Genomic DNA, 25390 nt, shown 5'->3' on the forward strand with positions numbered 1-25390 from the left:
ATAGAGAACTTGTGAGAATTTCAAATGTTTGGATTTTGCGTTTGTCATCCAGCCCTGCCCCCCACCCCCTCCCAATCTAGGAACTATTTAATCGACATTTCTTTGGGATCTATTTCTGTAACTCTTTACTGGCACAATGATCATTGGTCTAAAGAAACATAGAAATGCTTTAGCAAACACATTGTGGGGTGATGAACATCCTGGTATTCTGTTATTCCAATGAGGATATCCTGGTACTTTGATGAACACTAGTTTAGCAAAACTTTTCTTTTATTTCTCCCTTTTCTACATCCTTCCATTTAAGCAACTAAGAAGTCTGAAACAATGTTCACTTTAGTTTTAACTGATTCCTTCTGTTATTTTTTTTCCTTTCCTTTAGGTAGAAGCTCCATTTAAATAGTAGTGATGAATGAGCTCCCTGTCTTATCAGTGGATAAATGATTTTTCTGTACTAAATATGTTGCTTGTTGAAGATTTTGGTGCATATGTTTGTGTGTATGAATACAGAGAGAGAGAGAGAGAGCACTAATATATACAAAATGTAAGGCATTATCTTTATGATCTAGGAATAGGGACTTTTTGCCAAACTCCCAAAATACAAACTGAACAGTTAAGAAGAATGAATTTCATGAAATCAATATTAAGTGTGCCGTACATAGAGCGCAAACTAATGGTTACTAGGGGGAGAAAGGGGGGGAGTCACAAGATAGAGCAGGGATTAAGAACTATAAACTGTTGTGTATAAAATAAACTATAAGGATATATTGTACAATACAGGGAATGTAGCCAATATTTTATAATGAATGGAGTATAACCTTTAAAAACTGTGAATTACTATGTTGTGCACCTATAACATATAATATTGTGCATCATCTATACTTCAGTAAAAAGGTCTGTAACATGCTTTTGAACTGTGGTATTGGAGAAGACTCTTGAGAGTCCCTTGGATTGCAAGGAGATCCAACCAGTCCATTCTGAAGGAGATCAGCCCTGGGATTTCTTTGCAAGGAATGATGCTAAAGCTGAAAATCCAGTACTTTGGCCACCTCATGCGAAGAGTTGACTCATTGGAAAAGACTCTGATGCTGGGAGGGATTGGGGGCAGGAGGAAAAGGGGATGACAGAGGATGAGATGGCTGGATGGCATCACTGACTCGATGGACGTGAGTCTGCATGAACTCCGGGAGTTGGTGATGGACAGGGGGGCCTGGCGTGTTGCGATTCATGGGGTCGCAAAGAGTTGGACACGACCGAGCGACTGAACTGAACTGAACATTAAAAAAGCAAATCAATTAAAAGATATATAAAACTAAAAACAAAATTAACTGCACCATAGATATATTTATCAGATGAATGAAAAACCATGAAAAAATACTTGCAATGTTTAACATCTAAAATTTTTGTAGAATAAACAGAATTCTATAAGCCAACAATAAATGGAAAGAGAACCATTATAAAATGAACAAAAATATTAATAGGCGTTTATGGGAGGAGAAGGCCAAACAGCCAGTAGACATGAAAAATACTCAAACTCACTAGTAAGTGGAGAAGTGAAAATTATAACAGTAATGAGCATCTAATGTATATTCACAAGAATAGAAAAAATTAAAAAAGGATAATATTGTGTTGGTGAGAAAGAAGTTCAAACTCTTTTGCATTAAATGTGAAGATACAAAATTCTGGAAAGCACTGCAGTGTATTTAGCACACTGTATATACACTTCTGGGTGCATGTGTCAAAGAAATTCTTGAAGGTTTATTTGTTGATGTTCAGTCTCTCAGTCATGTCTGACTCTTTGTGACTCCATGAACTGCAGCATGCCAGGCTTCCCTGTCCTTCGCCATCTCTTGGAGTTTGCTTAAACTCATATCCATTGAGTTGGTGATGCCATCCAACCATCTCATCCTCTGTCGTCTCCCTCTCCTTCTGCATTCAGTCTTTCCCAGCATCAGAGTCTTTTCCAGTGAGTTGGCTCTCTGCATCAGGGGGCCAAAGTATTGGGGAGCTTCAGCTTCAGCGTCAGTCCTTTCAGTGAAAATTCAGGGTTGATTTCCTTAAGAATTGACTGGTGTGATCTCTTTGCAGTCCAAGGGACTCTCAAGAGTCCTCTTCAACACCACAGCTCAAAAGCATCAATTCTTTGGCACTCAGTCTTCTTTATGGTCCAACTCTCACATCCATACATGACTACTGGAAAAACCATAGCTTTGACTATATGGACCTTTGCTGGCAAAGTGATATCTCTGCTTTTGAATATGCTGTCTAGGTTTGTCATAGCTTTCCTTCCAAGGAGCAAGTATCTTTTAATTTCATTGCTGCAGTCACCATCTGCAGTGATGTGATGAAGGTTTGTAGAGAGGCTCATATGCAGGCATGAGAAAAAGTTGTATGTGCTGCAATCTGTGGCTGTGGGAAGTTGGCGCAGCCTAGCTGGATGAAGGGATATGGTGGATGTAGTTGTGGACCAGATTAAAATTGCAAGTGTTGAGCAAAAACATTAAGGAACAATATGAGACTGATACACAGTTTTACTTATATAAATTAAAGAAGCACACACACAAACTAAAGGTTTTACAGGTAATTGCATATTTAAAGACACATGTCAAGTATTTGGGTGAGGCCTATGGGGGCAGGGAAGGCACTAGAATTGGAATTCAGGTATGACAGGAGAAAAATGAGAGAAAAGTCTTATACAAACTGATGAAAATAAGATTCTGTGAATTGGAAGCTGATAATTCAACATGCTCTTAAGGTTGAATAAAAACAAAATGTAACCAAATAATTTGAGAGTTTTGTGGAGTTTTGACAGTGGAGTTATATGAAAAAATAGAAATTATATATATTGTCCAGGAGATACTTTTGTGAGGTATAGCAATTTGCAGAAGAGTAAGTGCTAATTAGAAATTCTAAAGAAAAAATATTTGACAACAAACAAATACATGGATTTTTTTTTTACACTAAACTTCTTTTACTCAGGTCATTTTAGTGAAGATGCTAAAAGGTACTCTTCTTCTCTGTCTGCCTCTCTCCCACCCTTCTTTTCCTTTATTTCAGCAAGGTTTGGAACCAGTTGAATTTATGAACCTTACCTGTGTTGCACATTAGCAGTGTTATTCTGGGCAAGTTACTTAGTATCTCTAGTACTATGTGATTGATTGATACCCTCTAACACAGATGTAAGTATTTGTTGAAACAACTAGGGCATGCTAAGATGGATAGGGAACTGCAGTCTTACCTTCTGAAGCAGTGAGCTGCTGACAGGATCCACCTATTACTGATCAAGGCTCCTCCGCAGCGGTGAGAACTGCTCCACTGTAGACTGACTTGCCATGGCCAGTCTCCTTTCTCAGCTTTACTGCCTCCTATGATTCTCTCCTCAGACAAGGTTATCAGGTCTGAGCGGACCCCACATTCTAATGGGAAAGGGAAGTAATGTGCAAGGAAGATCATGATGCTTACATCTGGGAGATGCTGTAAGAATTTCACCATAATTTATGACTTTTATGTCTTTTATGTATTCTTTCTTAGGACATGCTAGGCTTTCCAAAAGCATGATCAATATGTTATACTTTTAGAATACTTATCTGACTGTTACCTATAGATTTCATTTTAGAAAACATTTCTGAACTTGATTGTCATGGAGGCTTCAAATTGTGGAGCAGATTCAGAGTTCTTTGGAATTTGTCATGAGTGGGGGTTAAGGTAGGTCAGTGCTAGAGGAACTAGCTGAGGCTACAGATTCCCTGGGGAATATCCATCTTCTCAATAGCCTTGCTATTCAAAGTGTGTTCTGTGGACCTGCAACATAAGTGTCCCCAAAGAGCTTGATAGAAATGTTGGCTCTGAGTGGAAACAATCTAAGTGATTATCAGTAGATGCGTGGATTAAGAAACAGTGTGGTATATATGCACATAGAAACATGCACACACATTGAAATGTTTTTCAGCCTTAAAAAGGAAGGAAATCCGGTCTCTTGCAACAACATGGATGAAACTGTAGGGTATTGTCCTAAGGAAATAAGCCAGACAAAGGCAAATACTGCATGGTATCACTTCTGTGTGGAAATTTAAAAAAAAGCCAAACACCCAGAAACAGTAGAAAGTGGTTGCCAGGGTGTAGGGGAAATAGGAAGAGTTTGGTTAAAGGATATAAACTTTCAGATATAAGCTGAATAAGGTCTGAGAATCAAATGTATAACATTATGACTATGTCTGACAGCACTGTATCATATAATTGAAATTTACTAGAGAGTAGAACTTAAATGTTCTTGCCAAAAAAAAGGGAGGGAGGTAATAAATACATGAGGTGATGAATGTGTTAATTAGCTAGATGAGGGAACCCTTTTCATAATATATATATATATATATCAAATCATGACATTGTACACTTTAAATATATTATAATACCACAATAAAGATGAACAACAACAAAAAGAAATGTTGACTCTCAGACTCACCTTAGGGAACAAATCAAAAATTGCATTTTTCCTTGAACTTTACTAAAGAATTGACAAATAAAATTGTGTATATTTTAAGTGTACAATGTGATGATATTACATACAAATACACTGCAGAATGATTACCAAGTTCAATATAATTAACACATCTAACACCTCACGGAGAAGGCAATGGCATCCCACTCCAGTACTCTTGCCTGGAAAATCCCATGGATGGAGGAGCCTGGTAGGCTGCAGTCCATGGGGTCGCTAAGAGTTGGACACGACTGAGCAAATTCACTTTCACTTTTCACTTTCATGCATCGAAGACGGAAATGGCAACCCACTCCAGTGTTCTTGCCTGGAGAGTCCCAGGGATGGGGGAGCCCGATGGGCTGCCGTCTATGATGTCGAACAGAGTTGGACACGGCTGAAGCGACTTAGCAGCAGCAACACCTCACACATGCATGCATGGGCATGTCACTTAGTTGTGTCCAACTCTGAGACCCTATGGACTGTAGCCCGCCAGACTCCTCTGCCCATGGGATTCTCCAAGCAAGAATACTGGTGTAGGTTGTCATTCCTCCTCCAGGGGAACTTCCTGACCCAGGGATTGAACCCCGGTCTCCTGCATCTTTGCACTGGCAGGTGGAGTCTTTACCACTGAGTCACTTGGGAAGCCCACAATACCTAACACAGTTAACTCATTTTTGTGTGTATGTTTGGTAGGAATACTTATGACCTACTCTCAGCAGCTTTCAAATGTATAATACCATATTACTAACTAGAGTCACCAAGCCATACATTAGGTTCCCAGAACTTCTTAGCAGCTGTATTTAACAAGTGATTCATGTGCATAGTGACATTAGAGGGAAACTACTCTTATCATGAAGGCTGTGGTGGTAATGCAGTTCATCACGGACGACCCAGTCCACATCCATAACTGACTCTATCTTACCAAATGGGCCCCAGAAAAGGAATTACTTTAGGTCCACAGAATATTCTCGAGGGTGATTGAGGGTTTTTAAGTATCTAGATTAGGTTTATTTAAACATCTTAAGAAAGCCCATGACACTCCAGTGGCCAAAGCTGAAATGCGGGCTTGATCACTCAACTCCTACTTTCATGGTTTATTTCCTCTTGGTTAGTATGTTACTAAGAAATTAGAGGTAAATCACCATGAAAAGTTTCTGTTGCTGAACCAGCTCTAAGGTGAGTGATATGACTTCAATAGGATGCCATCCAAAGGCATTTATTTTCCAACAGATCTCCCAGATAGAGGAGGAGTAGACTTCTATTAAGAATATAAATGGCATATAGGTTCCTTTGCTGCATACTCCAAGGAAGTTCTCTAGTAAATTATTTTGTCCATGGGATTCTGCAGGCAAGAATACCGGAGTGGGTTGCCATCCCCTTCTCCAGGAGATCTTCTCAACCCAGAGATCGAACCTGGGTCTCCCAGTTGCAAGTGGATTCTTTACCATTCGAGCCACGAGGGAAGCCCCTAGTAAATTATTTAAGCACATTCTAATAAAAAAGAAGCATTAATTATTAAAATAAATATACGTGAAGTTGAAAAACACCCATAGAGGAAGTATTAATTTATAATATCGCTTAAGTATCTGAGATAGGCCAGCTATCAAGATATATTAAACTAATTTCTAACTATATGTTATCAGCCCAAGGAGCAAACTACTCTTTTCTAGGGGTTTATATGTCCGCTATCCTAGCCTGAGAGTATATATAATGACATTGGAAAACCCTGACTTTTCTGTTATGTTATAGACATAAAACTCATAATGCTTTTTGTAATTTTTTTATTATACTCTATGATTAACTTAAATCTATCACAAAGCAAACTATTCTGGTAGTTAGGAAAAGCTATATAAATGGTGCAGCCAAACGTAATTTGCAAGTCTGCTAAAATGCAACCATAGAATCAGGGCTGGAGAAACTTTCCAAAGCTGCCAAGAAAACTTTAATGAGACCAAACTTGATACAGAGTGGGTGGAATGGCACTAATACTTCTTCCTCCTTCTAAAAATAGGAGAAAACCTAAATATCACTTCATAGCCCAATGAGGTCAGCAGTGTCTAATTTCAACAACAACCTACATGAGTAAACTAAGAATACTGATGCCATCTCAATAGATACTTCCTTGGCAAAGAGTACAAATCACTTGAACATTTACCCTTGTTATTTTGGTAAACCACATTTACAAAGTAATTTAAAATCTTACCTCGAGTGAACAGTTGTATTGTATCCTGGCCAGTTATTGCTAGTGTTAAAAAAGAGGGGGAGTCAGATCAATACAAAAAAGACTGTATATCATTTCACATTAATCTCTTAAAGTGTAGTCCTAAGACAACCATAATCAGAATCATTTGTAGGACTGCTAAATTTAGATTCCTAGGCTCCACCCCAGACCTGCTGAGAGAATCTGAGTCCCAAAAACCTGCCTTTATTATCTTGCCCCAATTTGTCATTAATCACACTAAAATTTGTGCATTAACTTCTCATCAAACAGTTAAAAGATATTTAAAAGATATTTCTGTTCTCAAGTCACTCAGTTTACTTGGGAAAACAGAAACATAGTCATTGAGATACAAAGCAATAAATCTCTAAGAGAAATTAATTTTTCAATTATTCTAATATATATGTATATATATATAACTATATCTGTATTCCTCGACTGATATTATTTGTAGTACTGCAGGTATAACAAAATACAGGGGGTTTGCTCTCACGTAATTTATAGAAAGAAATTAATTAAGGAATCATTCAAATAAATTTAAATGCAAAGTAGAGAGGAGAAAGGAGAGCATTAGTAATTCTGTCTGATTCACGGATGTTATCGTGGTGAAATAATATTTGAATTGTATTTTGAATACCTAAAAGCAATTTTTCAGGCAGCCAAGAGATGAAAGGCATTCCAGGTGAAAGGTATAGTGGCACAAATGCGTGAAGATAGAAGATGTTTGTAGAGCAATGAAGTCAGTAGAGATAATACAAATGTTGCATGTAGGAAAGTGATGGGGGAGCACAGAAAGAAACTATGTTGGTACCAGACACTGAAGGCCTATCTATTCCAGTTCAATTTTTGCTTACAGAGCTGTTTCCTCTGAATGTCCTAGAGCCATTGCAAACTCAATGTCACCAAATTTTAGCCCCAATTTACTACTTCCCTGGTGGCTCAGATGATAAAGAATTTGCCTGCACTGCAGGATCAAACTGCAGGTTTGATCCCTGGATTGGAAAGATCCTTTGGAGAAGAGACTGACAACCCACTCTGATATCCTTGCCTGGAAAATCCCATGGACAGAGGATCCCAGTGGGCTACGGTCCATGAGGTCTCAAAGAGTTGCACACGACTGAGCCACTAACACACACACACACACACTTAGTAAATGACATCACTTCCACCAATAGCTAGAAATCTGAAACGGTCTCTAACTCCTTTCTCATTATTTCCCACATCTTAGTGGCTTCCGAATTTTGTACCTTCCAGCATCTAACTATCCTTTGAATTAGCCCCATCTTTCCCATCCCTTTAGCTACTACTTGAGTACATGCTTTCATCATTCGACACCTATATTCTTTTTTTTTTTTTGACACCTTTACTTTTAACAATAGCCTTCATCCTGCCTATATGCCCTGGACAATTATCTATATTTTCTGAGTGGGGACAATAAAAGGATCTATAGTATGTGGTTGTTGTGGGAATTAGACAAACTTGAATAAACATCAGCAATTCAGGCAGGACACAACCACCCACAGAGCTGGAGCAGTGTCTTGGAGGTCCTTGCTGTGCTAAGCATGAACTCTGTAGTTTCAGGGTCAAGAGCTGGGAGTCCAGGATAGGGATAGGAGAATTTGGAGGGGTTAGAGAGGCAACTTTCTGGGCCTGGTGTAGTGGTTTTTTGCCAACAGATAGGAAAGAATTTCATTGTTTTAACCGCTGGTAAAATTATAACAAGTGTATGCTGGTTAACTACTAGTCCAATACAGGAGTCACCAAAACCCTTTAATCTGGAGCTTATTATGAGGTGAATCATGGTTTCTTAAGAGAGTAGTACATGACAAAGTTGGAGGAGTGTTTATACATGAATTGAGTAATTTCTTTTTTAAAAGTTATGTGACAAATATTAATAGAGTACTTATTATATACTAGATACTGAGTAAGAGAAGTAAGGAGGATTAACAAGGCAGACTGGTTCTTGCCTTCAGAAAACTTAGAGTAGTATGAAGACAATACAAACTCATGGAAACAAGTTTGTAGTTTCAATTATGATAAATGCTGTGAAGGAAAATGAAGATGTCTGTGACAGAGATAAACAATTTAGTAGTGGAAGTCAGAAAAGGCTTACATTAGAAAGAAATGATCCAGATGATACTTGACCAGATGCAAGGGAGTGATCTAGGAAGTGTTATAAGAAACTGGACCAATGTATGCAAAGGCTTGGGGTAGGAAGGAGAGAATCTTTGCAGATGGAGAAGGTAAAGGTGTGGCCAGATTGTAGTAAATGAGGAAGAGAATAGCATAATAAATGGCTGCAGGGGTAAGCATGAATGAGATCATACAGTGCTTTAGATGAAATCACCATATCATTTATTGTCCAAATCAGAGCATGTAAAGGGTAATATTAATAATGGTTCTTAGACAATTGACATGGTCCCCATTACTGTCCTGAGTAAACCAGGAAATATGGTATTCTGCTTACAGGTGGTGTTTTTGTTTCATTTTGTGGGAATACATGGGAGACTTTTAAGCAAGATTGTATTTATATTTTAAAATATTTCCTTGATCAATATGTGGACAGTACATTGGAAGGGCTGTGAAAGTAAAGAAAGAGTGTAGCTTGGAGGCTAGTGCAGTTGTTCAAGTAAGAAATGATGTTGGCTTGGACCACAGTGATCGCAATAGGGATGGAAAACAATGGAACTAGAATTCCATTCCAGGCAGAAGTAGTGTTTTTTTTTCAGAGATTTTCAGAGAGGAGATAGAGATATTGTTAAATCTAATTTCCTTCTTTATTCTACAAGTATTTACCAAACACCTTCCAATTACATACTTTTTTCTCAATGAGGTGGATCATAAATTAAACTGTTCTCTGACCTTGAACAGCTATTTATCGTTCTTATAACATAACTACACATTGAACATCTGACAGCAATGTCCCTCATAAAGAATATTGAGAGGGGAAAAAAAATAAAGAATTTTTAGCAAATAAAAGTTATGATATGAATATGATTCTTTAAAACATCAGAATATTTTATATTAGAGAACTATATATTACATTTAACTTCACAGTAAGTTGTTTTCACAAAATTTAATTCAGGAAAAAAGAGTCCCTCATTAAATAAAAACATGAAATAGAACTTGTAGAGGGATACACTGAAATGAAATGGTATATAAAAAAATACTTACATATTACCTGAGTTGGATTCATGTTCAAGTCTTCAGAGTTATTCGGCATTTGGCGTAAAATAGACTCAATTCTGCTTTTCATTGATGCTTCATTGATTCTTCTGGTGAATTTAAATTTCATGATAATATCTGCTATCACATTATTGCCACTTTGCCTGAATAGCCATAAAAATATTTTTAAGTGTACAATTATGATAATTTTCTGTTCTTTTTACATCTTCTTCTTGATTAGGCATTTAAAAAATTACTTAAGGAATTTAACATTAGAACAGATTCACACACAGTGTTTGTATATGTAATGATATATCACAATGGTATCCTACACACACTTGATTTCAATGCATAGGACACTGTACACACCATTCAGGATAGCTTGTTTTTGAAGTCAGAATGCCAGAGTTTGCGTACCAGCTCTACCATTTACTGTTGGACTTTGTGGCTTTTTTTTTCTTCTTCTTAACCTATGTCAGTCTCCTCACATTAAAATGGGTTATCAAGAAGGTTATATGAGTTAATATATATAAAACTTTGGTAAGAGTACATAGCATACAGTAGGAGTCCAGAAGCAGACTCATAGACATGTATAACAACATATTATAGAAGTAGTATCACAAATCTGAAGGAAAATAAGTTGTGCAAGAAATCTCTGCTTATACCACACACAAACAAAGCATTTGAACGTGAACAGCGCAAATTTAAAACTTACAAGCAGGTATGAGAGAATGTCTTTATATATAGGAGAAGGAAGGGATTCTACAACAAAAGATTCCATAAACAAACTGTAAAGATAAGCTATAAACAGGGAGAATATATTCGGAACTCAAAATAAGAAATGCTTGGTGCCTCCTATAAACACAGAATGCTTACAAATTAATAAGGAAAAGACAAACAATAGAAAAACAGTTCAAAGAAGAGGGACCTTTGGTGAAAGAGAAACGTGTAAATAGATGAAACAGGATTCTGTTTATACATCATTTATTTGATCTTAATAACAACTCTAAGAGTCATATCCCTTCCTCTTGGAAACTGTGAGTAACAAGCTGTCTTTTCAGAAGTCATCATCTGATTTTTTGGCCTTATTGTACCTCAAATTTTCTGATAACACAGTATTTTTTTAATTAAATTAATATTTAAGTATAGCTGGGTTACAATGTTGTGCCAATCTCTGCTGTACAGCAAAGTGACTCAGTTATATAAATACATTTGTTTTTTCATATTCTTTTTCATTATAGTTTATTACAGGATATTCAGTATGGTTCCCTGTAATACAGTGTATTTTAAAAAAGAAGAGGAATGAGAATAAGTAGTGTGTGTTTATAAGGTTTACTAAACTTTCCATATCAAGTTTGCTCCTACCATATTTCTGGGCTAGTCTTTTACTACTCTAAATGCTGGGCTGGATGAGCACAAGCTGGAATCAAGATTGCCGGGAGAAATATCAATAACCCCAGATATGCAGATGATACCACTCTTATGGCAGAAAGTGAAGAACAAATAAGAGCCTCTTGATGAAAGTGAAAGAGGAGAGTGAAAAAATTGGCTTAAAGCTCAACATTCAGGAAACGAAGATCATGGCATCTGGTCCCATCACTTCATGGGAAATAGATGGGGAAACAGTGGAAATAGTGTCAGACTTAATTTTTTGGGGGTCCAAAATCACTGCAGATGGTGACTGCAGCCATGAAATTAAAAGACGCTTACTCCTTGGAAGGAAAGTTCTGACCAACCTAGACAGCATATTAAAAAGTAGAGACATTACTTTGCCAACAAAGGTCCATCTAGTCAAGGCTATGGTTTTTCCAGTAGTCATGTATGGATGTGAGCGTTGGACTATAAAGAAAGCTGAGTGCAGAAGAATTGATGCTTTTGAACTGTGATATTGGAGAAGACTCTTGAGACTCCCTTGGACTGCAAGGAGATCCAACCAGTCTATCCTAAAGGAGATCAGTCCTGGGTGTTCATTGGAAGGACTGACATTGAAGCTGAAACTCTAATACTTTGGCCACCTGATGTGAAGAGCTGACTCATTGGAAAAAATACTGATGCTGGGAAAGGTTGAAGGCACGAGGAGAAGCGGACGACAGGATGAGATGGTTGGATGGCATCACCGACTCAATGGATGTAAGTTTGGGTAAACTCCAGGAGTTGGTGACGGACAGGGAGGCCTGGTGTGCTGCGGTTCATGGGGTCGCAAAGAGTCGTACACGACTGAGTGACTGAACTGAACTGAACTGATGTTGTTCTTCACTCACCAGTCCCACTAGACTGCTTTCAGTTTTTCACTGTTTTTAACCTCAAAAACTTCATACATAAGCTATTCTTTCTGCCTTGAAATACACATAAACACACTCACACCACTTTTTCCTCTTCCTCTTCTGTTTTAAAATATACTGTGTTACACATGTATGTATGTGCACATATAATGTTATACATACAGACATAATATATGTTTATATATCGTAGGGGTAAGGAGTGGCAGTTAGAAGAACATTAAGCAAGTACTATGTTTAGCTTTATCATTTCAAAAAAAATCTTACTGGCTGCTATGTAAAATGTGGAATGGAGCAAGACTAGAGGAGAGGAGATGCATTAGGAGGTGGTGTAAGTCCAGAGGAGAGATGACTGAGGACAGTGTGTGTGAAGTTATGGATCTTAAACATTTTAAGTAACAGAACTTTGAAGGTTAGATGATTGTATGTATGGGTTGAGGGAGAGACAGGAATTAGAGAATAGCTCTCATATTTCTTTCTTGAGCAACTAGGTTGAAGGTAAACCACTGACAGAGGTAGGCAACACTAAATGAGTAACGTATTTTATTGGGGACAGAGGATAGGTTCAGGTCAGGATGTATTAAAGTTGTGTTATCTGCAAGATAGCCATATTATGATATCAAGTAGATGGCTGTATAGGTTCACATCTAGAGATGAGAAAAGAGGTCTGGCCCCAGAGATACAACTTTGATAATAATTAGCATATAGGGGGAAGTTCAGTCGCTCAGTTGTGTCCGACTCTTTGCGACCCCATAGAGTGCAGCACACCAGTCCTCCCTGTCCATCACCAACTCCTGGAGTTCACTCAAACTCATTCCATTGAGTCGGTGATTCCATCCAGCCATCTCATCCTCTGTCGTCCCCTTCTCCTCCTGCCCTCAAGTCTTTCCCAGCATAAGAGGCAGGGAAGCCCCTAAAAGGAGCTTCAGTGTGATGAGAGGCTCACTGCACAGTCAGACATTTGAGGAATGTGAAAAGAAAGAATAAGAGCTAACAAAGAAAACTGAGAAGAAATAACCGAGAAGTAAAAAGAAAATCAGAGTGTAGAGGGTCATGGAAACCAAGGGATGGCACTATTTCAAAAAAGAATAAAAGCTCAACAGTGCTAAATTCTGTTGAGAGGTTCAAGAAGAGGACTGATACAGTTTTTTTGGAATTTGTGATTCAAATGTCATTGTTGAACTTGGGAAGGACAACTAGTATTTTGTGGTGAGATCAGAAGCCAGAGGGCAGTAGATTAAGCAGTAAGTGGGAAGTGAACAAAAGGAAAAGAAATACAGATTCAGTTCTACAAGTATTGCCAGCTAGTGGCTAGTACAGAGACTTGCTCAAGAAAGTACTAAGGTGAATGTGCACTGAACTGACTGAAATACATTTTGAAACAAACTCTTCCCCTGAATTCTTCTTACTTCTCGAGCTCCTCAGCAAAACTTAACTGACCAGAGCGCCATGCTTGTACTTAGCTAGGTAACTCTACCAAGAATAAGAAAAATTAATCTTTTTGTGGTATTGGTATTTGAGAAAGAATTAGTATAATTTCTCTTTCTTCTGAAGAATTTTTTTACATTATTTGAAGGACTGAGCAGTGTGGACATTTGAGACATTAGTGGTAGGGCCAGTCACTTTTACTTTCACTTCAGTAAAGGTAACTATTTTAGTTGGGAGAGATATCACATCACATCTCATCACATCACAAGAATAGGTCTGTATTCCATTCAGGTAGACATGAAAAATAATGAACATGCATGCTGCTGCTTCCCCTATTACTGATTCATCTCAGACGTGTCTGTATCTGGCCATAGCATCCTTTAAAACATTCCAGGGAGACAAAAACTGAAAAGCCACTTTTGATGTTGGTTTAGCGTTCCAATCTTGGATGAATATGCCCAGGATCACAGCATTGCACATCTCCACAGGGCATTGTTTGCACAGAATGCATTGTGAATAGTATCCCCTGAATTTATAAATAGCCTTGTTACTGTACCATCACCCAACTCTCTTCCTTTTCCCATGAAGAATTGAAGTAACAGTCATTCATGTTACTAGATATATAGACCATATGTGATAATTTGACATTGTTTTTTAAGCTGCCCATGATACTATTTTCATGATATTGCAACACCTTGTATGAATGTCTCTTTCATTATCTATGCTATGAACAAAGCCAAATGAAGCAAATTGTATCTAGGCTTATATATATATTGTAGTTCCACTTACCTCAGTTTGACAACATGAGCTTTGATGAACTCATTTTTTAAATCTGACTCTTTGAATGTTTTAGTAATCTGTAGAAAGGAAAAAAAAAAAAAACCTTTCTGTAATTACAGTTCTTTCTCTCCTTCCTCTTTCCAACACTGAAACATGGGACTATGCTAATGAGGAATATAGACTGGAGTTTTTTTAGTTCAGTTCCACTTTAGAACACCTGGGATCGATTTAGACAGGCTAAAAACCTTCTGAAGCAGGGTCTGTTCTTCATCTATTACACAAAGATAATAATGGACAGGATGCATTTTCACTAGAAGCCATTCTAAACACAGCAGACATTTTGCTCAATGAGAGCTCATGTTATTTGATTTTGTGGCTGTTCCTGAAGAGGTTGGGGCATGAGCCAACCCAACACTATACAACTTACACTGTGATCCTGCAGCAACTGTTTTTAAATAGGTTAAAATCAGATTAAAATGAGTAGCAATGGAGAGCCTGATGAGAAGGAGGAAGAGAAATAAAGAATAGTCTTTTCCTTATTGTTTCTGATTAATGCCTAAACATCTTAAGTTATTTTTAACATCAGTTGTTATTTCCTGACCTAACTTTAATCTTCCCCCTGAATCATTGCTCAGTGCCAGCAAGGATGATTCTCTTGAGGTATAAGGTTTAGCTTCACAGAGAACTAGTAGTGATTCTGTAACTGGAATAGTTCTACCAAGATGCAGGGTGAGATGTACTAAGCCGTCATATTGTGGAGTGGATTCTGTTGGCTAGTACTGTGAGGTTGGACCAAGGTTGAGGTGAATGTGAAGAAGTTCAAATGGGGAAATTAAGTAGCATGCTGAATCTTACATTAAGCCAGGATTTGAAGTCAATTCTTGAGACTGTAAAGTTTACATAATCTCTGTCACACCATATTATATCTTACTTTTTCATTATCCATTTTTTTGGCTGATATTGAACCAACCAGTTGTTGGAAAATATGATAACTTTTTTTCCTTCTAGAAGTCTTAAATATTTTTAAGAATTATGAGGCTTTTGATTTTATAATAATAATTTCCTTTTTTAAAAATTCAAGAAGTACTAGTAAGTGTTAAGAAGAAAGCAAAAAGTCACTCAAAATTCTATGATCTAGAATTATAGGATGCTACCATTTGGTCAGCCATATTCTAGTTAACTTTGTAGAAGGATGCGTTTTAATGTGTTTGTTTATATGGTATATTGTAGGCAGTAGGTAAGTTTAATATTACTTGACTTTAATAGAAGTAGAAAGATCTGACCTAAAACTGAAGGAATTGCTAAAATTTAACTAAATGTTTCTTGTAATTATATTTCATGATTTAGTATTGTACCAGCACAGGCTAGACTTGACCAAAGTGTTAAATTTAATTATTACATTTTTGCTATGTAGAAAATATTGAGGTAATTTGGTGAAGATAATAAGCAACATAAAGAAAGTTGATTAATTGGCTGATATCCATATACGAGGATAAAAGAAGAAGCCTATGGCTAAGATTCTGTATTTCATAGAGAACATAAAAATTTTGTGGACTCTTTCATTCATTTCAGTTCAGTTCAGCCACTCAGTTGTGTCCGACTCTTGGTGACCCCATGAATCGCAGCACGCCAGGCCTCCCTGTCTATCACCAACTCCCGGAGTTCACTCAGACTCACGTCCATCGAGTCAGTGATGCCATCCAGCCATCTCATCCTCTGTCGTCCCCTTCTCCTCCTGACCCCAATCCCTTCCAGCATCAGAGTCTTTTCCACTGAGTCAGCTCTTCGCATTAGGTGTCAAAATATTGGAGTTTCAACTTTAGCATCAGTCCTTCCAATGAACACCCAGGGCTGATCTCCTTTAGGATGGACTGGTTGGATCTCCTTGCAGTCCAAGGGACTCTCAAGAGTCTTATCCAACACCGCAGTTCAAAAGCATCAATTCTTTGGTGCTCAGCTTTCTTCACAGTCCAACTCTCACATCCACACATGACCACTGGAAAAAACCATAGCCTTGACTACACGGACCTTTGTTGACAAAGTAATGTCTCTGCTTTTGAATATGCTATCTAGGTTGGTCATAACTTTCCTTCCAAGGAGTAAGCATCTTTTAATTTCATGGCTGCAGTCACCATCTGCAGTGATTTTGGAGGCCCCCAAAATTAAGTCTGACACTGTTTCCACTGTTTCCCCATCTATTTGCCATGAAGTGATGGGATCAGATGCCATGATCTTAGTTTTCTAAATGTTGAGCTTTAAGCCGACTTTTTCACTCTCTTTCACTTTCACCAAGAGGCTCTTTAGTTCTTCTTCACTTTCTGCCATAAGGGTGGTGTCATCTGCATATCTGAGGTTATTGATATTTCTCCCGGCAATCTTGATTCCAGCTTGTGCTTCTTCCAGCCCAGCGTTTCTCATTATGTACTCTGCATAGAAGTTAAATAAGCAGGGTGACAATACACAGCCTTGACGTACTCCTTTCCCTATTTGGAACCAGTCTGTTGGTCCATGTCCAGTTCTAACTGTTGCTTCCTGACCTGCATATAGGTTTCTCAAGAGGCAAGTCAGGTGGTCTGGTATTCCCATCTCTTTCAGAATTTTCCATTAGAACTTATCAAATTCTTGGTAGAAAATCAGTGAACAGATGCTTGAATAGGAAGAAAATGGGCTAGGTGGGAAGTATATACACAGGGTATACGGAGAGAAGTTAGCTTGCTCTGGGAACGTGAATGAATCTTGTAACCTTGCTTCCTCTCGTTATCTTCATCTGTAAGAGGAGAACAGTCCAAAGTATGTTTAAAAAATCGATCTGTGCACAATTGGCTGCTGCAACTCCTAGAGGCTATGCATCTACTTTCAGTGAAGTTTATATACAACCTTTTGTCCTTTTCCCTTCCCTTCAAAATTATTTGTTTAATGAGTCAGGTGAGTTTGTTTTCACACTTCTTTGATTTTGGAACATGTATTATTGACCCTTTTATTACAATGGGCAAAAATTAAGTAAACAATGAAAAAAGTATTTTTTTAAATTTTATTTTTAAACTTTACAATATTGTATTAGTTTTGCCAAATATCGAAATGGATCCACCACAGGTATACATGTGTTCCCCATCCTAAACCCTCATCCCTCCTCCCTCCCCATACCATCCCTCTGGGTCATCCCAGTGCACCAGCCCCAAGCATCCAGTATCGTGCATCGAACCTGGACTGGCAACTCATTTCATATGTGATATTATACATGTTTCAATGCCATTCTCCCAAATCTTCCCACCCTCTCCCTCTGCAACAGAGTCCATAAGACTTTTCTATACATCAGTGTCTCTTTTGCTGTCTCGTACACAGGGTTATTGTTACCATCTTTCTAAATTCCATATATATGTGTTAGCGTACTGTATTGGTGTTTTCCTTTCTGGCTTACTTCACTCTGTATAATAGGCTCCAGTTTCATCCACCTCATTAGAACTGATTCAAATGTTTTCTTTTTAATGGCTGAGTAATACTCCATTGTGTATATGTACCACAGCTTTCTTATCCATTCATCTGCTGATGGACATCTAGGTTGCTTCCATGTCCTGGCTATTGTAAACAGTGCTGCGATGAACATTGGGGTACACGTGTCTCTTTCCCTTCTGGTTTCCTCAGTGTGTATGCCCAGCAGTAGGATTGCTGGATCATAAGGCAGTTCTATTTCCAGTTTTTTAAGGAATCTCCACACTGTTCTCCATAGTGGCTTTACTAGTTTGCATTCCCACCAACAGTGTAAGAGGGTTCCCTTTTCTCCACACCCTCTCCAGCATTTATTGCTTGTAGACTTTTGGATCGCAGCCATTCTGATTGTGTTTCTCTCCTGGTTGACAATACTACCTTTGAAATATAGAATAGCCTTGGATCCTTAAACCTCAGTCATATTCATAATTGATAAGAATTGAAGTGAGATATGGATTATTGAGATAAATTCTTACAAAGTACCATCATCAACCTGTTAACAGATGAAGTCATATGAAGGATAAAACATTATACATATTATACCTACAGCTGTTACATGTTTTTCATCTTAAGGGCTAAAAGATCTTGTTAGCTATTCCAAGAAGGGAAATCACTATCTTATTTTCAATACCTTCTTATTTGATGAAGCTTTTGTTTTCTTTTCTCTTTTAATCTTCTAAGAAGTATATTGATTTACTTAAGACATTGCTTTACCTGGCAGTGTGGCTATAGCCAGGAATAGAAGAGTGTCAGTTTTTATTACCTAACTAACTGTTCATTTACATGTTCATTATTGTGCATGTGTGTTAATTGAGATCTTAAAGAAAAAGCAGAGTTAGCTGGTTGAAGAGGAAGGAAACAGCTACGCAGGTAGAGTGAATGGTACATAAAAAACCCTTAGGTTGGGAACAAACACTCTGTGTTTAAAGAATGAAAGGGCAAGGCGATTGTAGCATAGGAAGCAAAGAGGCTAGAGTGATAGAAAGACCAGATCATGAAAGTCTTGATAGTCTGTGAAGCATTTAGTCTTTATCTTAAATAATGGGAAGTGTTTTAAACAAGCGAGTAATAAAATCAGATTTGCAATTTGAGAACAATTTCTCTGGCTGCATCTGGATAAACAATTCGAGGTACAAAATAAGACAGATTAGTTATGGTGGTATTTTGGTACTTCATTGTAGAGGTGATGGCTTGGATAGATCTGGTGGTAGTAGATATGGAGGGAAATGAATGGATTTGAGGGGAAGAATAGGGGGTAAAACCTATAGACTGGATATTTGGAATGAATGAGAGCAGTATATCAAAGATGAGTTTTAGGGTTTTGGTTTGGAAAACAATAAATAACATTTTAATCAATGGGGATAGAATTATTGGAAGAAGGCTAGTATGGCATGGGGTGATCATGAGTTTGATTTGGGGACAAATATATTTAAGGTGTTTTTACATGAGCCAAGTAGAGCTATTAGGCTGGCAGTTGGGTGAAAAGGTCTGAAGTACAGAAGAAAAGTTTGGGCTGCAGACAGAATGAGACATTAGTATGTAAGTGTTGGTAGAAGTTGGTCAGGGTTGAGATCATCTAGAGACAGAAAATAGTGAGAGAAGAGGAGGGCATAGGTCAAAGAGTTGGGGAATTTTAATATTTAATGTCAGTGTAGAGGAGGATGAGACTATAAAAGGTACAGAGGAGTAATGGCCAGAGAAGCAGGATGAGAAAAACAGGTGAATAGGCAGCATGGTATCTTGGGCAAAAATCACATAATCATGGGCTTTTTGAGTTAGAATATATTATAAGAATCATCTAGTCAAATGATTTTATTTTACTAATGAATAAACTGAGAACCAGGAAAGATAAGTGAATTATTTAATATAATAGAAAGTTCTGGGGTTATTCCACTGCTCATTAAGTATAACACTACTGACTATGAAACAAGAATAATGATGTGACTCATATTACCACTGGTGAATGGTATGATTCTTATATTTGAAATCAGGAGACCTTGGTTTGAATTTTTTTTCTAGTACTTTCTAGTTGAATGGCCTTTGACATGTTTCTTAAGCTCACTATCTTTACTTACCCATCTATAAAAATAATATACGTATTATGAACTGAAGGTTAGATGATATATGTAAAAGTACTTTATAAACTATAAAGCACTATATTAGAGTATTATTCAAAGTGTTTCCACAGAAGTATGAATAAATGAGATTAACTATGGAAATCACATGTCAAAAGAATTTCAAGGGGAATTTTTCTCTGCCAGATGTTCAATTATAAAGCCACAGTAAATAGTTTGGTACTGGTACAGGAAAAGATGAGTCAGTGAAAGAGAGGGGAATACAGAAAAATAAAGGGAGAATTTAGTGTATGATAAAAGTGGTACAACAAATAAATCCATTATGCTGTATAATATACTGCTTTGGTACCACCACCTAGTTATTTTTTGGGGAAAAAGCTGGATTTGTATCTTATTACAAATAAATCACAGATGGATTGATAATTTTGGCTTCATAAAAAATTAAATCTATTTGGCATTAAAAAAATCCTAGATTATAAATGAGGTTGAAAGTCAAATAACAAGTTAGAGAAATATATGCAGATGTAAAACAGGCAAATTCTGATATTCTAATAAGGAAATAATCTTTTTCCAGATTTACATGAAAACACAAATGCTCCAGTAAGAAAGTGGGCAAGGTCATGACCAGGAAATTCACAAATGAAACTATAAAAATAACCTATTAATATATGGAGACAGATTAAATCTTACTAGTACTCAAAGAGATGCAAACCAAAATAATAGTGAGACATCACTTCTTATCTGTTTGATTAGCAGCAATGAATAACATTTACAATGTATAGTGTTAATGCTGTAGGAAAATATGCATATCTATTACAGTCCCAGAAAACTAACCAGTCTAATCACATGGACCACAGTCCTCTCTAACTCAATGAAACTATGAGCCATGCTGTGTAGGGCCACCCAAGACAGATGGGTCATGGTGGAGAGTTCTGACAGAATGTGGTCTACTGGAGAAGGGAATGGCAAACCACTTCAGTATTCTTGCCTTGAGAACCCCATGAACAATACGAAAAGGCAAAAAGATACGACACTGAAAGATGAACTCAGGTCAGTAGGAGCCCAGTATGCTGCTGGAGATCAGTGGAGAAATAACTCCAGAAAGAATGAAGAGATGGATCCAAAGCAAAAACAACACCCAGTTGTGGATGTGACTGGTGATGGAAGCAAGGTCTGATGCTGTAAAGAGCAATATTGCATAGGAACCTGGAATGTTGGGTCCATATCAAGGCAAATTGGAAGTCGTCAAAAAGGAGATGGCAAGATTCAACGTCAACATTTTAGGATTCAGCTAACTAAAATGGACTGGAATGGGTGAATTTAACTCAGATGACCATTATATCTACTACTGTGGGTGAGAATCCCTTAGAAGAAATGGAGTAGCCATCATGGTCAACAAGAGAGTCCGAAATGTAGTACTTGGATGCAATCTCAAAAATGACAGAACGATCTCTGTTCATTTCCAAGGCAAACCATTCAGTATTACAGTAATACAAGTCAATGCCCTGACCAGTAATGCTGAAGAAGCTGAAGTTGAATGTAACACCCCCAAAAGATGTCCTTTTCATTATAGGGGACTGGAATGCAAAAGTAGGAAGTCAAGAAATACCTGGAGTAACAGGCAAATTTGGCCTTGGAGTACAGAATGAAGCAGGGCAAAGGCTCATAGAGTTTTGCCAAGAGAATGCACTGGTCATAGCAAACACCCTCTTCCAACAACACAAGAGAAGACTCTACACATGGACATCACCAGATGGTCAACATCAAAATCAGATTGATTATATTCTTTGCAGCCAAAGATGGAGAAGCTCTATACAGTCAGCAGAAACAAGACTGGGAGCTGACTATGGCTCATATCATGAATGCCATATTGCCAAATTCAGACTTAAATTGAAGAAAGTAGGGAAAACCACTAGATGTTTCAGATATTACCTAAATCAAATCCCTTACAATTATACAGTAGAAGTGAGAAATAGGTTTAAGGGACTAGATCTGATAGACAGAGTGCCTGATGAACTGTGGACTGAGGTTCGTGACATTGTATGGGAGACAGTGATCAAGACGATCCCCAAGAAAAAGAAATGCAAAAAAGCAAAATGGTTGTCTGAGGAGGCCTTACAAATGGCTGTAAAAAGAAGAGAAGCCAAAAGCAAAGGAGAAAAGGAAAGATATAAGCATCTGAATGCAGAGTTCCAAAGAATAGCAAGGAGATATAAGAAAGCCTTCCTCAGTGATCGGTACAAAGAAATAGAGGAAAGCAACAGAATGGGAATGACTAGAGATGTCTCAAGAAAATTAGAGATACCAAGGGAATATTTCATATAAAGATGGGTTCAATAAAGGACAGAAATGATATGGACCAGACAGAAGAAGACGATATTAAGAAGAGGAGGCAAGAATACACAGAAGAACTGTACAAAAAAGATCTTCATGACCCAGATAATCACAATGATGTGATCACTGACCTAGAGCCAGACATCCTGGAATGTGAAGTCAAGTGGGTCTTAGGAAGCATCACTATAAACAAAACTAGTGGAGGTGATGGAATTCCAGTTGAGCTATTTCAAATCCTAAAAGATGACTCTGTGAAAGTGCTGCACTCAATATACCAGCAAATTTGGAAAACTCAGCAGTGGCCACAGGACTGGAAAAGGTTGGTTTTCATTCCAATCCCAAAGAAAGGCAATGCCAAAGAATGCTCAAACTACTGCACAATTGCTCTCATCTCACACGCTAGTAAAGTAATGCTCAAAATTCTCCAAGCCAAGCTTCAGCAATATGTGAACCATGAACTTCCAGATGTTCAAGCCGGTTTTAAAAAAGGCAGCAGAACCAGAGATCAAATTGCCAACATCCGCTGGATCATAGAAAAAGCAAGAGAGTTCCAGGAAAACATCTATTTCTGCTTTATTGACTATGCCAAAGCCCTTGACTGTGTGGATCACAATAAACTGTGGAAAATTCTGAAAGAGATGGGAATACCAGACCTCCTTACCTGCCTCGTGAGAAATCTGTGTGCAGGTCAGAAAGCAACAGTTAGAACTGGACATGGAGCAACAGACTGGTTCCAAATAGGAAAAGGAGTACGTCAAGGCTGTATATTGTCACCCTGCTTATTTAAGTTATATGCAGAGTACATCATACAAAATGCCAGGCTGAATGAAGCACAAGCTGGAATCAAGATTGCTGGGAGAAATATCAATAACCTCAGATATGCAGATGACTAGGTGTGATCACTCACCTAGAGCCAGACATCCTGGAATGTGAAGTCAAGTGGGCCTTAGAAAGCATCACTATAAACAAAACTAGTGGAGGTGATGGAATTCCAGTTGAGATATTTCAAATCCTAAAAGATGACACTGTAAAAGTGCTGCACTCAATATACCAGCAAATTTGGAAAACCACCCTTATGGCAGAAAGTGAAGAACAACTAAAGAGCCTTTTGATGAAAGTGAAAGAGGAGAGTGAAGAAGTTGGTTTAAAGCTCAACATTCAGAAAACTAAGATCATGGCATCTGTCCCATCACTTCATGGCAGATAGATGGGGAAACAGTGGCTGACTTTATTTTTGGAGGCTCCAAAATAACTGTAGATGGTGATTGCAGCTATGAAATTAAAAGACGCTTACTTCTTGGAAGAAAAGTTATGACAACCCGAGACAGCATATTAAAAAGCAGAGAGATTACTTTGTCAACAAATGTCCAACTACTCAAAGCAGTGGTTCCAGTAGTCATGTATGGATGTGAGAGTTAAACTATAAAGAAAGCTGAGCACTGAAGAATTGATGCTTTGAACTGTGGTGTTGGAGAAGACTCTTGAGAGTCCCTTGGACTGCAAGGAGATCCAACCAGTCCATCCTAAAGGACATCAGTCCTGAAAATTCACTGGAAGGACTGATGTTGAAGCTGAAGCTCTATATTCTGGCCACCTGATGTGAAGAATTGACTCATTGGAAAAGACCCTGATGCTGGGAAAGATTGAAAGCCTGTGAGAAGGGGATGACAGAGGATGAGATGATTGGATGGCATCACTGACTCAATGGGCATGAGTTTGAGTAAACTACTGGAGTTGGTGATGGACAGGGAGGCCTGGCGTGCTGCAGTCCATGGGATCATAAAGAGTCGTACATGACTGAGCGACTGAACTGAACTGAAGTGAATGCATACTCATATACTGGTGGTAAGACTGTAAGGTGGGGCACTTGAGTGCAATCTAGAAATTAAAATAATTGTTAAAAATGCTTAGACCACTAGATTGATCTAAACAAATGGGTGCACAAATACGTGGAGAGACTAGACAAATAGAAGAATTTTAAATATGCTTTAAATATTCAAAGCATGACTTTTCACTCCACTTCTTAGGTGTGGCCTGTAATTGTGTCTTTCTTTCAAAGAGTATAATATGGAAAAGGGAGGAACTTTAGTGTATTAATAGAAATCTGACAAACACTACTTAAGCCAGGCGATCATCAACAGTGATAAATCATGTTGATACTATGTACCCTCACTTCATACAATGTAAAGAAAATGAAATTTTTCCTCTATAGTCTTCCTCCCTAAATCCCCATACCCCGGTCTAGCCATAAGCAAAAACATCAGAAAACCCCTAGTTGTGGGACATTTCTATAAAATACCTGACTAGTATGCCTCAACTGTCAAGATTATCACCAACAAGGAAAATCTGAGGAACTTTCAGAGCCTAAAAAGACATGATAATTATATAATTTGCTATCGTGGATGGGATCAGGAAACAGAAAAGAACATTAAGTAAAAGAAGAGGAAATCTGAATAAAATATGAAATTTTGTTAATAACAATGTGTTAATGTTAGAGTTAATACATTAAAAGCAAGAGGATTCCAGAAAAACATCTATGTCTGCTTTGTTTATTATGCCAAGCCTTTGACTGTGTGGATCACAACAGTGAAAAATTCTTCAAGAGATGGGAGTACTAGACCTCCTGACCTGCCTCCTGAGAAATCTGTATGCAGGTCAAGAAGCAACAGTTAGAACTGCACATGGAAAACAGCCTGGTTCAAAATCAGGAAAGGAGTACATCAAGGCTGTATATTGTCACCCTGCTTATTTAACTAATATGCAGAGTACATCATGCAAGATGCCAGGCTGGATGAAGCAGAAGATTGTTTGGAGAAATATCAATAACCTCAGATATGCAGATGACACCACCCTTATGGAAGAAAGTGAGCAAGAACTAAAGAGCCTTTGATGAAAGTGAAAGAGGAGAGTGAAAATGTTGGCTAAAAACTCAACATTCAGAAAACTAAGATCATGGCATCTGGTCCCATCACTTCATGGCAAATAGATGGGGAAACAATGGAAACAGTGACAGACTTTATTTTTTGGGCTCCAAAATCATTGCAGATGGTGACTGTAGCCATGAAATTAAAAGACACTTGCTCCTTGAAAGAAAAGCTATGACCAACCTAGATAGCATATTCAAAAGCAGAGACATTACTTTGCCAACAAAAGT

The 25390-nt window shown here is 37.8% G+C and overlaps 1 protein-coding gene across 4 annotated transcripts in view; it reads right to left on the reverse strand.

Moving 5' to 3' along the window:
• TMPRSS11D (transmembrane serine protease 11D) overlaps window positions 1-25390 on the reverse strand; it is a 62791-nt gene that overhangs the window by 7793 nt on the left and 29608 nt on the right. For all 4 annotated transcript variants that reach the window (XM_070791536.1, XM_070791535.1, XM_070791534.1 and 1 more), the window contains exons 4-7: window positions 14351-14418; window positions 9864-10018; window positions 6675-6713; window positions 3236-3413 (exon numbers count right to left, since the gene is read on the reverse strand). In XM_070791536.1, coding sequence (XP_070647637.1) covers window positions 3236-3413; window positions 6675-6713; window positions 9864-10018; window positions 14351-14418 — 440 coding nt within the window. The remainder of the gene's footprint in view (window positions 1-3235; window positions 3414-6674; window positions 6714-9863; window positions 10019-14350; window positions 14419-25390) is intronic.

The sequence above is a fragment of the Bos indicus genome, chromosome 6, assembly GCF_029378745.1.
Source record: "Bos indicus isolate NIAB-ARS_2022 breed Sahiwal x Tharparkar chromosome 6, NIAB-ARS_B.indTharparkar_mat_pri_1.0, whole genome shotgun sequence".
NCBI lineage: Eukaryota > Metazoa > Chordata > Mammalia > Artiodactyla > Bovidae > Bos > Bos indicus.